This window comes from Oratosquilla oratoria, chromosome 12 (genome assembly GCF_046742065.1).
Source record: "Oratosquilla oratoria isolate Oo_2021 chromosome 12, ASM4674206v1, whole genome shotgun sequence".
Classification (NCBI taxonomy): domain Eukaryota; kingdom Metazoa; phylum Arthropoda; class Malacostraca; order Stomatopoda; family Squillidae; genus Oratosquilla; species Oratosquilla oratoria.
The window spans coordinates 27,951,932-27,966,754 of record NC_134788.1 but is presented as its reverse complement, the minus strand read 5'-3'; the positions used below and the strand labels follow the sequence as shown (position 1 = coordinate 27,966,754).

Here is a 14,823-nt window from a genome sequence, read left to right as displayed (position 1 = left end):
TATGCAATGTTTTATTTACAATGTAATTTCCTTTCCATAAAGATAAAGCAGAATAGGTTGGTAATTGGATAAAAAGATCATGTTTTTGGTAATTTTGGAAATTGGTTGACAGATAAGCAACACTCCATAAACACATATGTCAGCATGACAAAAAATCATAAAACACCAAAATGTTTGATCAAACACCAGAAAAAATTTGACGTCAGTCCTAGCTTCGCGTGAAGCGAGGACTGACGTCATATTTTTTCTGGTGTTTGATCAAACATTTTGGTGTTTTATGATTTTTTGTCATGCTGACATATGTGTTTATGGAGTGTTGCTTATCTGTCAACCAATTTCCAAAATTACCAAAAACATGATCTTTTTATCCAATTACCAACCTATTCTGCTTTGTCTTTATGGAAAGGAAATTACATTGTAAATAAAACATTGCAAACATACAAGTGAATCTATGTACATACGTATAAATATAGTGTATGTATCCCAATATGTTTTTTCTCAACATCCGTCTGGGTCCATATCATGCAGTTCATTTTCATACAACTTTCAACCGAACAGCAATAGTGACTAATGACGATTTGCAATTATTGGTGGTGCAATGGTTTCAAGCTATCTCTCAAACAACTGTTCATATTGAAATATCAACACCAAGATAAGAAATATATCAATATATCTCAATTTATATTTGTTAATTTGTCAAATATTATATCAATAGTATACAATGCTGGCATGGATTTATAAATATCAATCACATGAAAGTAGCTTGACAGAGTGCAAAGAGGCGGGGTAGGATGTAGAGAAATGTAGTGGCACGTTTGTAAATAACACACAAGAAACCCATAGTCAGAGAAAATAAACTTTGAATAAAAGAAAATTCTATATTGCGGTTGCCAACTGTAGCCCTTTTCAGGAAAGTACTTTTCTGAAGAGGGCTACAGTTGGCAGCCAAAATACAGAATCTTCTTTTATTCGAAGTTTATTTTATCTGACTGTGGGTTTCTTGTGTATATAACTGTGTATAATGTGTGTTTAGTACACATGTTCATGTATACACACAAATAATTTTGTGAAACTGCACATATTTACACAACTTTACACTCATGTATGCAAACATCACACAGTTCATGTATATACATTCATGCAATAAAAATACATGTAGTAATATATAAGCACATAACAAATACACAAGTGTATTAATTTGTAACCACATTCCACCATGTACCCATCATTCAACTATTTCATACATATTCTCATATACATAACAAAATATGTACTCATTAAACTTTAAATATAATCACATACACACATGTAATAATAATAAGTAATGCACAAAGTTCACACAAATACGTATAAAAACATGCTCAAAATACACCACCTACAAGCAAACGCACAAGCACGCACACTTTACGCGTACATGTGCACACAAAAAAATGAGCGCACACTCACACGTACACTTGCCTACTCCAGCACGAGCTTGTGGACTTTGAAAGCGTGGCTGCGGATGTTGCCCTTCTGCGCAGCCCTGTGATCGCACTGCGGGCACTTGAATGGCTTCTCCCCCGTGTGGGTGCGGGTGTGTCTGACATAGTCCCCCTTGTGATTGAACCTCTTAGGGCAGAATTCGCACAAGTAAAGTGCGTTCGACCCACCACGACTCTTGGTCAACAGAAACGCTTCCCCGCCAAAGGCCTAGAAAGAGGAAGAATTTCCTCTTAATGTCTTTGGTCATTTAGATGTTCAATACAATGTAATGACATTTTTATCACATAAAAATAGATAAATAAAAATTGTCCAGTCTAACTGAATTGTAATTCTGTTTTATCATTATCATAGCAGATCAAGTTAATCATTCAAAAGTTGGCAATTTGCTCTGTGCACATGAAAAGAAAATATATACAGATTTAATTGAAACATCTGAAGTTTACGCAAAGAAATCCCCAGATTTTCTTTAATGCAAATGAAATTTAATGACAGATAAAATTAAATAACTGCAACTGGTCAATATTATCAGTGCAAAAATCACAGCACTGTAAAAATATGCAAAAATGTAGCGAGATGATAATCCGATCCAATGTGGACTAAAATGGAGGAAAACACCCACACCCACATCCACGCACAAGCACCCACAACTGCACTGGCAACAAACACATTATAAATTTTGTAAAACTTTTGTATTTATACATAACAGTTGGGATCACCACCCATACAATATGGGAAAGTGGTATACTCCATTGGACAAAACAGAGGGAAATGAAAAAAAAAAAAAAAAAAAAAAAAAATATATATATATATATATATATATATATATGTGTGTGTGTGTGCATGTGTGTGTGTGTTTACACATATATACAGTAGAAGCCCAATTTATTGAAATGATACACCCAAGGGAGTTTTTATTAAATAAAATTTTCCGCTATATTGGATGTTTGTTTTCGACGTCTTAACAAAATTTTCCATTATATTGAATCTTTCTGCTAAATACCACTGGCCATCAACTATTCCACTGTTGACTTTGCCCACCAAGTAACAACATATGTTCGGTTTGACAATTACGTTCGTTAACTTGACCTTTCTGTTAGTGACTTTAGCTGCACAGTCAGTTGACGGAACAGTGCCCAATTTTGAGAACGTGTTTCTCCTAAACCAGGATATTTTGTTATTTGTTTAAAATTTCCGTCAAATCGGGCTTCCACTTAGTCGAGATTTATTAAATTGGGCTTCTACTTCACCGAAAGTTTTTTTTCTATCTTATATGTGGGGTGTCAGAGTCAAAGCTTAATTATATACAAGTCTTAATCACAAAGAACCCAGTCAAAGGAAACTTAGAAGAAAGTATAACTTTTATATTTCGGCTAACAGCTATAGCCCTCTTCAGGAAAGTACTTTCCCGAAGAGGGCTATAGCTACTAGCCGAAACATAGAAGTTATACTTTCTTCTAAGTTTCCTTTTATTCCGACTGTGGGTTCTTTGTGATTATTACTTACAAATGTGCCACTATATTTTGTCCCAGTGATATACGAATATATATATTATTCTTCATCTTGGTAAAGCGAGTACATCTACGTTTCTTAAGAGATACTCAAGTCTATGTACCTCAACCAAAATCAACAATAAAATTTGACTTTTTATCTTAATTTCTTAAACCAATACAGAGCTGGAAGCTAATGATAACTATTGGTAATTTCATAATTCTAATTTACTTTCCTTCATTTGTTGCTTATCTAAGTTACAATGATCTTTTCTTGGAAAAGACGCAGAGTGCGGGGTGACCTAATAGAGGTGTTCAAGTGGATCAAAGGCTATAACAAGGGTGATGCAAACAAGGTCATCATATTAAAACAACAGGGCAGGGCTTGCAGTAATGGATTTAAACTGGACAAATTTAGATTTATGAAGGAAATAGGCAAGAATTGGTTTACTAATAGGGTGGTCAACGAATGGAATGGAACAAACTTAGTAACCATGTAGTGAGCCCTGAAACTATCAGATGTTTTAAGAAATGGTTAGAGAACTTTATGGATGGGGGTGACAGGTGGTAATGAACATGGAACTGCCTTATGTAGGCCTTATGGTCTCTTGCTGTCTCCTTCATTCTTATGTTCTTATGTTTGCTCACCTCTTACCCCCATGAGATGACGACAAAAATAAAACCAACGCTTAAAACCCATTAAACTCCGATGAAAAGATTCTTGTCATTTGGTCAAATAAAACAAAAAATCATAAAACACCAAAATGTTTGATCAAACACCAGAAAAATATGACGTCAGTCCTCGCTGCGAGCGAAGCGAGGACTGACGTCATATTTTTCTGGTGTTTGATCAAACATTTTGGTGTTTTATGATTTTTTGTTTTATTTGACCAAATGACAAGACATCATGTCATCGGAGTTTAATGGGTTAATACAACACAAACAACAGTCCGTTCCTTTTCAGAGATCCTTAGGAAACCCTGAGGATTGTTACCAGCTTCTGCGGGGCTGCAAAACTTGAGGCGACAATTTTAATATTACAATTGACCCGTCATCCAGGAGGTACCAAGATAAGAGGGAAGGAGGAGGGTAGAGGATGGGGATGGAATGGGTGGGAATGGTTTCTTATGCCTTTGTTTTTTGGCTACCTCCCGTGTAAGGGGGAAAAAGCCGTTGGTATATGTATGTAGGTTTGTACAAAACCTACACACTAGTACTGTGTCTTCACCTTAAACGTTCTCTCCCATTTGAAGAATTGCTCGACTGTCTCCTCAAAGTATACTAATTATATCAATACTTCTGACCCAGGGCAGTGGACAGGATGCAGGGATGACCCGTCATCCAGGAGGTGCTAAGACAAGAGGGAGGGAGGAGGGTGGAGGGGAGTGGAATATATGGGAAATGAAATGGGTGGGAGTGATTTCTATGCCTTTTTCTTTTTGGCTACCCCCCATGTAGGGAGGAAAAAGTAGATGCAGCCATAAGGGATGTCTCCTTGTCGTCTTTATTTTCTGAATGAGGGGATGGAGGAATGGGGGGTTGCCAATTAAGTGAAGTGGCCTTGCTGTGGATGTGCTGTGTCTTGCTACATTGCTTCTGACCCGAGGCAGTGGGCAGGAGACAGGGATGACCCGTCATCCATGAGGATCTAAGATTTGGCTACCTCCCTAACAAGGGGGAAGAAGAACCTCGGTATACAGCAGCGGTTCTTGACCTGGGTTCCGAGACATGATAGCCAGTGCACGGCACTGTATATTCCGTATATTTACTAAGTAAAAGCAAAGCAAAGTTTGTATCACTAATTCTCTTCATATGTTCGCATTGTATTTGTACTGGATGGGAGTACGAGAAATTTTTCCGAGATAATCAAGGGGTACGTGTGCACTGAAAGAGGTTAAGAACGACTGGTATATACAATTGCCTCGTACGTCGTTTCTCTTCCACAACTAAACAAGGGATTAATACCAAGGAGGTTTCTCTCCCTGCCATTTATCTTGTGGCACAGTGGTAGAGTTCCCGGCTGCCACTATGGCAGTCCAGGTTTGAATCCCACCCAGGGCTGAAATAACTTTTAGCATTGCTGTGCTGTGAGTCGTTACACTCTCATGGGCAGGGAGTTGGGGGTGTGTGTGCGTGTAAGGTCACAGCATCGCCCATAGATCAGTCATATACGAGATCTGAGCTCTCATCTGGGAGGGTAATAGCTGTCAATCACTAGTCCAACATGTGATCCAAGACTGTGGTGAATCACACATTTTTCTGTACCTTGGGAATATTCTCTCTTCTAATTCTGTCTGGTAATATTTACTTTAACCACTTCCATACGGTGACGCTTACGTAGGCGTCATGAGGAGCAAGTTGGTACGCGATGATGCCAACATTGGCGTCTTGATTATATTTATTGTAGACATACCTACGTAATCTCCATTCTCTCTAAACTGGCTTCATCATATTTTCTATGGTTATCAAAATTCACGGGTGAAAGAGAACGAACGATTGAGCACTGACTTTATTTTTCATAATGTGATTATTATGACGCATAATCGCACGTCAGGCAGCTAATGCTGCCAGACGTGCGATGTGCCCAGGAGTGAAGAGGTTAAGATGAAATTCTGCCAAGTCGTATCTACGTCTATACAGTGAGACCTCTCATCAACGGATGTTAATTAGCTGTGTTTGTGGTGTTTTCGCTGTGTTTTTGGTGTTTTGGAGTGGTTTTTCGGTGGCATAGTGACTGCACGCACTAAACAACAGCACCAAAAACACAGCTAATTATCGTCCATTAATGAGAGGTCTCACTGTATACAATGTTCAAATATTACCAAATAAATTACAATTTAAGGGGACCCCCCGCCCAAAATCTTTTTTTTTCTAAAGGATCTTGCTGATTTTTTCTGTGTGATATCTAGGTCTGAGGAAACCTTCACAGCTTGAGTTTTATTCAGATCTGACTAGTAGTTTTTTATTTTTTAATAAAAAACGTAAAAATACCATATTTTTGGGCTTCTTTCAAATCCTATCTCTTCTTACAATTTTTATTCGATGTCTTCCATTTTTCAGCAAAAGAATCTTCTACATATATAAAAAAACAAAATAGAATTTTTTTTTTAATATCTTTGTTTAACGCTGAGGAAAAAAAATATAAAAAGATTATCGAAAAAAACGCAAAATTTTGACTGACACGTTATTAAAAAATTTCTATTTAACATATGCAAAAAACTCTCTATTTCATTTTTTGTCATTTATCTAGCTATTAATAGAGACCTCATATGCAAAAATCGGTTGAAAATTGAGGGAGGAGATAGACTTTGTGTATCAAAAACTTACATTTTTCAGAAACCAATGTTAAAGTTTTTTTTCCCTTAGTTTGATTAAATTTTACATTGGACCTCCTAAGACCCATTGAAAACAGGTTCCATTGTATTTTCATGATGATTTTGCATCTTTCAAGTAACTCAGGCACTTTGTACCCTCCTACAGTGTAGGATATTATTCACTCAAAGTGAGAGTCTCATAGGCCACCACCTCACTCTTTGTCGCAAAGTTTGAGTTCTTGGTCTAGAATGACCCAGCAAGGTAGTCTGATTGCTGGGATTCAGCTCTCTTTCTTTTCTTGGGTTTCCTTTCTGGTGTTGGAACAGGCTCTTGCTGCATCAGGGACATCACTGTGAGGTTTGAGACTCTAAACCCAAGGTGTTGCAACAAGGAGGCATCCTTGTAGCCACTTGTTAGCAAACAGTTGTTTGTGTAGAGACAACGTGTCTGATATAGGTGTAGAGGACAGAGGATCAGGTGCTGAGGATGTGGATGTAGATGGCAGGGAGAGAGCTGCTGGAGGGAGTACTAGTGGTGGTGGCGGAGGTGGTGATAACAAAGTTGATGCTGGGGTTCTTTCTTTCTCCCCTTGAGTTGCTAATGTAGACGTTCTTATCTTCTGCAAGTGTGCCTTTTGTTTGGATAGCTTAGGCATGGCTAATATCTTCAAATATCTCTTCACTGAAAAATAGATGTGAATTTCACACGGCAAATTAGTGAACGTGGCAAGCTAACGTGTACATGTCCTTTACTTTGTAAGGCTCAGGCCACTGCCAAGCATGCAGGCTGAACTTCCTCACACCACATACTCACGTGCATGCCGGACGTAGGAGAAAACTTTATGAGTGCATCAAACGCAAAAAAAATAGAGTAAAATATGGTCAAAATGTATGTAAACAATGGTCGTGCGCAGCATGTGGCTGCCGGGGGGAGGGAGGGTAGGCCCTTTAAACCCTTTAAAAATGGCGGTACGATAAAAACACTTTACCAGTATCTAGAGCAAGATCCCTACTATGTATTTATGCAATAATTTTTTTATTTTTTTTTTCTCGAATTTTTCTTAAATCTGGGGGTGGGGGGTCCCCTTAACACACAACAAACCCACACACACAAACTCAACTATTTAATAAACCGCATATCACTATCCATGTTACACAATTCAGTTTAACGTCACAAACTCCCTCTATCAGGAGGCTAGGATGGTGCCCCTTATGGAGGACTTTGTAGTGTGGAATTTAATTAACTATGCTCTTGGTCCAACTTGCTGGTGGCAGGGTTCGAACCACTATCACCTCAACCTCTCCTGCAAGTAGAGACACTCTATGCTTGGTCAGCGAGCCTCCTGTTACTATGTACATATGTACAAATACCAAATGGCCCTTTCCCTCTGATAAAGGGGTGGCGTAATTATAATTATTAGTATATCATGTGAACTTACGATAAAATTACAGGGCTACAAATTCTGGACTCGCAAGAGTGCTTGTGCATGCAAAAACACTCGCGTATCTACACACCTTCTTCATTTACACAATACAGTTGACCCTCAATTTAATGGACTTTGATTTAGGGAATTTTAGGTCTAATATATTACGTTATTTCACATTCAATAAGTAAAATTTTGTGCTGCGGATTTCTCAAATAAAACGTGGATTAAAATTGAGGTCCTTTAAGTCGAGGGGCACCCGTATTGCAATGCATACCTATCTGGAAATACCAATCGTACGAACGTATCACATAGATCGCCTCTTTTTGTTTCACGTAAATGTGGGTTTACACAATAACGACAACCTCACAGTTGTGGCATTGTCGTGAGTGGTTTTCACAAAGGTTTTAATCGATTCATCACGAAGATGACTCACAACAACGGCACAATTATGAGATTGTGGTGTTGTTGTTGACTGTAATCCCAAAGCCGCTCTAATTTCTTCTAGAATTCTTGTGCGAACTTGACTTCTAGTATATCAGGCAGCAGTTTGCTGCATTTATCTACTACACAATATATATATACAGACGCTCCTCTACTTACGTTCATTCGTTTTACGTTTTTTCGATTTTACGTTTGAACTGACTGTAAAATTTTTTTTTTTTTTTGAGTGAATTTTTTAGTGTAGCGCTCTCTCCGTAGTTCAAACAATACGCATAACGCTGCGTCCATTGTTTACATGGCACAAACGACAGACTGAACGTGCCTTACCTCATCCTCCTCCTCCCCCTCCTCCACCATCTCAATTTATGTTGCTTGAATTTAATTTATTTGAAATTAATGTTATTATTTTACAATGTTATGTGTATAATTAATGATTTAGGGGTGTTTTATAAGATACGGTAATAGAATTTACGGATGTATAGTACAGTAACAACTTACGTTCATTTTCAACTTACGTTCGGCCGTTCGGAACGTAACTAAAACTTAAGTTGAGGAGCGTCTGTATATATATATATATATATATATATATATATATATATATATATATATATATATATATATATATATATATATATATATATATATATATATATAAGATAAAAAAGATTTTTTTTCAGTTTAATTTTTGCCAATATTGTCTTTATGATGGTCTTTTGTCTCTACAACTGGGAAAATACGATGTCTTTATATAAAAAATATATTTTGTGCATTTGCATAAGATGACCCTGAATTAGATTAAAAAAAATATAAATATATATATAAATATATATATATATACATACATACATATACCAAGGCTTTTTCCCCTTTACTAGGGAGGTAGCCAAAAAGGAAAAGGCATAAAATCATTCCCACCCATTCGATCCCCAAAAACACTCCACACCCCTCCACCCTCCCTCCCATCTTAGCACCTCCTAGATGACGGGTCATCCCTGCACCCTGTCCATTGCCCTGGGTCAGAAGCAGTGTTGCAAAACACAGCACATCCACAGCAAGGCTGCTTCATTAAATCGGCGACCCCCACTCTCCGTCCCCCCATATAAAGGAGAGGACGGGGAGAAATCCCTTCGGGCTGCGTCAAAATTTTGCTCACACACACTACCTCACCCCCCATCCCCCCGTTCATTCTACCTCATGCATCACAACATCTTCCATATACAACCATTCTCCATTCACCCCTGTCTTCTGTCCTCTCCCGTCCTTCCTCAACAGACATTCCCCTCTTCCCCAAAGCCCCCTTCACCCCATCCATCCATCTCATCCTAGGACGTCCCCTCATGTTCACTCCCTCCACATCTGCCTTCCATACCTCCTTTACTAGTCTTTGTTCACTCAGTCTTTCCATGTGTCCAAACCATCCTAATACTCTTTCATCAACCCTATCTCCCAACTCCCTTTCCACCCCTGTTCTCCTCCTCACCTCCTCATTTCTCACTCTATCTAGCCTAGTAACCCCCATCATACTTCTCAGACACTTCATCTCAAACACATTCAAACTCCTTCTCTCTTCCTCTCTTATGTTCCATGTTTCTGCCCCATACAGTGCTGTTGGCACAATCACTCCTTCATACAGTCTCCTCTTAGCATCCATTCCCAAATTTCTATTCCTCATTACACTTTTTAATCCACCAAGGCATTTACTCGCTTCTCTCAATCTACATTCTACCTCCACCTTTACTCCACCTTTTCCTGCCACATTTGCACCCAAGTATCTAAAACTATCCACTTCCTCCAGTTGCTCTCCCTTAATGCTCACTTCCAGATTACTGCCACTTTCACCCCTTGTACATCTCATCACCTTACTTTTACCCACATTTATCTTCAGCTTTCTTCTATCACACACTCTCCCAAACTCTGTCACCAACTTCCTCAATCCCTCCTCCGATCCTGCCACAAGCGCAGTGTCGTCTGCAAACAACAGCTGGCTCACCTCCCACTTTTCTCCATTTTCTTTAACCATCTCCAATCCCTGACCCACTACCCTTGCATTTACCTCTCGCACTACCCCATCCATGTATAAGTTGAACAGCCAGGGTGACATAACACATCTTTGACGAAGTCCCACCTTTACCTCAAACCACTCACTCTCTCCATTTCTAATCCTGACACAAGCTCTACTACTCTCATAAAAACTCTTGACAGCTCCAAGAAGCTTTCCTCCTATCCCGTATATCTGCATAACCTCCCACAGTGCCTTTCTGTCTACCCTGTCGTAAGCCTTTTCCAGATCCATAAAGGCCCAAAAAACATCCTTCCCCTTTCCTATAGCTTTCTCACATATCTGTCTTACCACAAAAATCTGATCTACAATATATATATACATATATATCCACCAAAGGCTTTTTTCCCTTTACAATGGAGGTAGACAAAGCAAAAGGCACATTACACTTTTAAACAAAATGAAAGAAAAATAATACTAATAAAATAAAAGGAAAAGAATAAAATAAACAAATCAATGAAATATGTAAAATGAGTAAATAAATACAGTGATGATTAAGGGGGGAAAAGCCCTTGATATATATGTACGTATATGTTAATTTGCAAAATAAATTAATTTTTGTGACATCACTGACGTTTCATTATCCCCTTCCTATACCCATGACTCTAGGGGTATCCTCCATTTCCTAGTTACGCAATTTTCTAATTATCTGACGGCCAAAAGAATGCATATAATGCGTAAATAGACAAACACCCGTAGTTTGCTCTTCATGGCAGCGATGGAACTGGTATTAAACATATGACGACTGGGAAAAAGCTGGTCTGTTCACTTCAGCTTACGCATCGTAAAGTTTCACATGGGAACTGATCGGTGACAACATTCCACGAACTCTTGGTCTTCCCTAATTGACCGTCACCCGTTTTCAAGGACCCAGGAAGTGCGGAGATTTCACAAGAGATGCTGTCCTCGATTCTCTTTGAAGAAGGGACACGACGCAAAGAGAAAACAGAACGGCTACAGGAGTCCCTCAAATAACGCGGGGGTTAGGTTCCTGAAATTACCGGGTATGACCAAATCCACGTATGCTGACTTTCCATACTAAATACCGAGAACCGTATGTATGTGTATGTCTTCGGGAATCAGGTGTGATGTTATAACATATCCCTAGTTGTAATTTACGTGTGTGTGTGTGTGTGTGTGCGTGTATGTATGTGGTGTTTGTGGCGTATGTATGTGTTTGTGCGTATATACATGTGTATGTGGCGTATATGCATATGTGTATGTGGCATATATACATGTGTGTGCATGTGGCGTATATACATGTGTGTGTATGTGGCGTATACACATTGTGTGTGTGTGTGTGGCATGTGTATATGTGTGTGTGTATGTGGCGTATGTATGTGTGTGGCGTGTGTGTGTGTGTGTGTATGGGTCTGTGTTAACATGTACAAGTAAGCATGTACGTGCGTGTGTCTGTGTTTGTATTTGTGTGTACATGCACGCGCATTCATAACATACACTGGTTGTCTAACACGTGTCTACGTATGCGTGTCTACACGTGTGTAAGCGTGTATATGTCTGTTTTTGATCTCCCAAACCACCACCACCAGTAACAATAAGAACCTCATAAGAGAAATTAAGACACGACAAGCACAGTCATTATCAGACTTATTAGTTGTGTTCCAAACGAAAGAAACATTACACTTCAACAGGTTAGGGCGGTAAAATTGTTTGCGATGTTGCCGCGTGTGTGCGTATGCTTGCCCCACTCGGCGCGAATTTTAAAACGGTTCTCTACATTTGAGATGGTTTTGAAATAAAATCCGCGTATGATTGAATCCGTGTTATTCGAATCCTCGTTATTTGAGGGACCCCTGTACTTGAATCATGGACGACGAAGCATAATCATCAAAGCCCTGGTTAAGGCCTTCATTTCCGATACGACTTTTTGTAGGATAATTTTACAGGGAGCAGGGTACCTAGTCCAATCGCTCTGTTCCACTTTGTTGCCTTTGAAGACTCACATGGGAAACACAGCGGCAGAATTCTTTCCTCCCCGTACCACTGGAAGCTAAGAACTTTGGTGCGATGATGCCCACGTAGGTGTCACGAGGCGTGAGTAGGTACAAGAGGATGCCAGCATTGGTGTCTTGATTCTTGATTATATATATATTTTTTGCAGTTGTACATGAGTTACCCCTGATCATGCAAACTGATATGATCACGTTTTCCGTGTTTATTATTACTCAGAGTAAAAGAGAACGAGTAATATGGCAATGACTATACTTTATATTGCGAGTAGTGTGATGTATCGTACATAGGGCAGCCTAATATACAAGAGGAGATAAACGTCAATCTATTCATTTTAGTGGGATTAGTTGTCCGAGTGCCGTTGGTAACGTCAATGTGCACATGTTGATCGAAAGGATTAACCACTTCACTCTGGGGCACATCGCACGTCTGGCAGCATTAGCTGCCCAACGTGCGATGTTGCGTCATAATAATCTTATTATAAAAAATATAGTCAGTGCTCAATCGTTCGTTATCTTTCACTTGTGAATTTTGATAACCATAGAAAATATGATGAAGCCAGTTTAGAGAGAATGGAGGTTACATAGGTATGACTACAATATAATCAAGACACCGACGTCGGCATCATCGCGTACCCACTTGCTCCTCATGACGCCTACGTAGGCGTCACCGTATGGAAGTGGTTAAGAGGGGAACATTTTTTTTTATTATCAATTTCAACTGCTCAATCTTCTGATTTATATTAGGTTTTAAGCAAACCCTCAATATAACGGACGATATGGGGACAGGGGTCTGTCGTTATAACCGAGGATCCGTTATATCTGATGGAAATACCAGACAGATCCGTTATATCCCAAAGTTTGTCTGGTATTTGATAGTAGGATCAGTTACAGTAAACCCTCGATATAACGAACGATATGGGGACGGGTCTGTCATTACACCCGAAGATCTATTATAGCAAGGGTTTGTCCGGTCAGATTTTTTGTCCGTTATATCCGATGTCTGTTATATCGAGGGTTTACCCTTTTGACTTTGTTCAGTTCTCTTCCTAATTCTTTGATCACTAATTCCTGGTACAAAATTTTCACTGTATTTCTAGGTACTTTTGTTTCATGTCACTCATTCATTAGTTTATTCAATAAATTTCCTCATTTAAAAATCAATTTTTGGACTGACCAAACTATTGTCACTTGCCTCTCCATTTTTTTTTTTATTCATTTATTTATTTCTTAGTTTTTTTTTATTCATTTATTTATTTCTTAAATAGCTTTCACCCTCTGGACTCTTAGAACCCTTGTGCTAAAGCCTCCCATATATTACAACAGATATTCAAACTCTCACAATGGTGTTTCTGACTTCTTTTTCTTCCAAGGAACCAGTTACGTATGTGTGTGTGTGTATGTGTGTGTGTGTGTAGATACCTAATTGTAGTACAGTACTACCTCTCATTAACGGACTACAAGGGGGGTAACGGTGTCTGTTGATGTGATTAATCCATTGATTTGGAGTGGTTTTTGGGTGGTATAGTGATTGCACAGCACCAAAAACACCAAAAAACACAGCTAATTAATGTCCATTAATGAAAGATCTCACTGCATACAGGAGAGGAGCAATGCTCATGGGGTTCCGTCTCCTATTCTGTAATTTCCTAACATACCTAGATAGACTCAAATTCATGTACGGTTCCAACTTAATCTATATATTTAATTTCCAATTTTCATATTTAGATTTGAACTCTTGTATTGTTTGAGATTTGGTTATATCACCTTCTAAGCTATTCTACATAGTCATGCATCTATATGGAAAACTGTATCGCTTCACATCCTATTGACACATGCACGTGTGTTTGTGTTGATTTATTTCTTCTATTAGCATGGTTTTGGTGCAGTCTCTTATCATTCTCAATTCCTTATTTTGAAGTTTGTGACACGTCTGTTTGTTTTCCTAATTGTTATGAACCATGCTGTGAATATGTGGTAGAGTGTGGTTACAAATACGACATTAACTACAAATGCCATTCCTCAAACGTGTGGACAAAGGACAAATACCACCTGAGTAACTACATTACGATTTTGTTTCATAGTCGTAATTATGCTTACTTTCCGAGTAGAGGAAGTTTGTGTTTTCTTACTCGGTTTTCTTATAACACGATTAGTTTGGTTCCTCCTAACATTCCTTCCACGCTCATTTGCATCTCCCAGTTTCGTCTAATTTTTTTTTTCACATTTTCTGATATTTTTGCACCTGGCCCGTGCTAGGAATTGTGGGATTCTTTTAGAAAACTGGCGGCGGATCCTCTACTCTCCAAAAATTTGAAACTGATATTATATTTGCCAAAAAGTATTAACCACTTCCGTACAATGACGCCTATGTAGGCATCATAAGGTGCGAGTGAGTATACGAGGATGCCATACATGAGTTACTCCCAATTCTGTGAATTGGTTTGATCACGTTTTCTGTGTTTATTATTAAAAGAGAACAAGTAATGCAGCAGTGACATTATATTTTATAATGCAAGTAGTGTGATGCAAATTACATATGACAGCCAATGCTGACCACGAGAATTTGAGTCGTACTTAAGTGGTTAAATGCTTGACATACTAAATATTGAATGACAATATAAAAGTTTTAATTTTATAATA

At 38.6% G+C, this 14,823-nt stretch overlaps 1 protein-coding gene across 5 annotated transcripts in view; it reads right to left on the bottom strand.

Moving 5' to 3' along the window:
* The window catches only part of LOC143031154 (zinc finger protein 131-like), an 88,972-nt gene that overhangs the window by 27,114 nt on the left and 47,035 nt on the right, over nt 1-14,823 (bottom strand). For 2 of the 5 annotated variants that reach the window (XM_076194668.1, XM_076194666.1), the window contains exon 7: nt 1,453-1,689. The exons of 2 other annotated variants lie outside the window; for them this stretch is intronic. In XM_076194668.1, coding sequence (XP_076050783.1) covers nt 1,459-1,689 — 231 coding nt within the window. In that variant the 3' untranslated portion in view covers nt 1,453-1,458. Of the gene's footprint in view, nt 1-1,446; nt 1,690-14,823 lie in introns of all 5 variants that reach the window. One more of the 5 variants, XM_076194667.1, reaches the window with a different exon arrangement.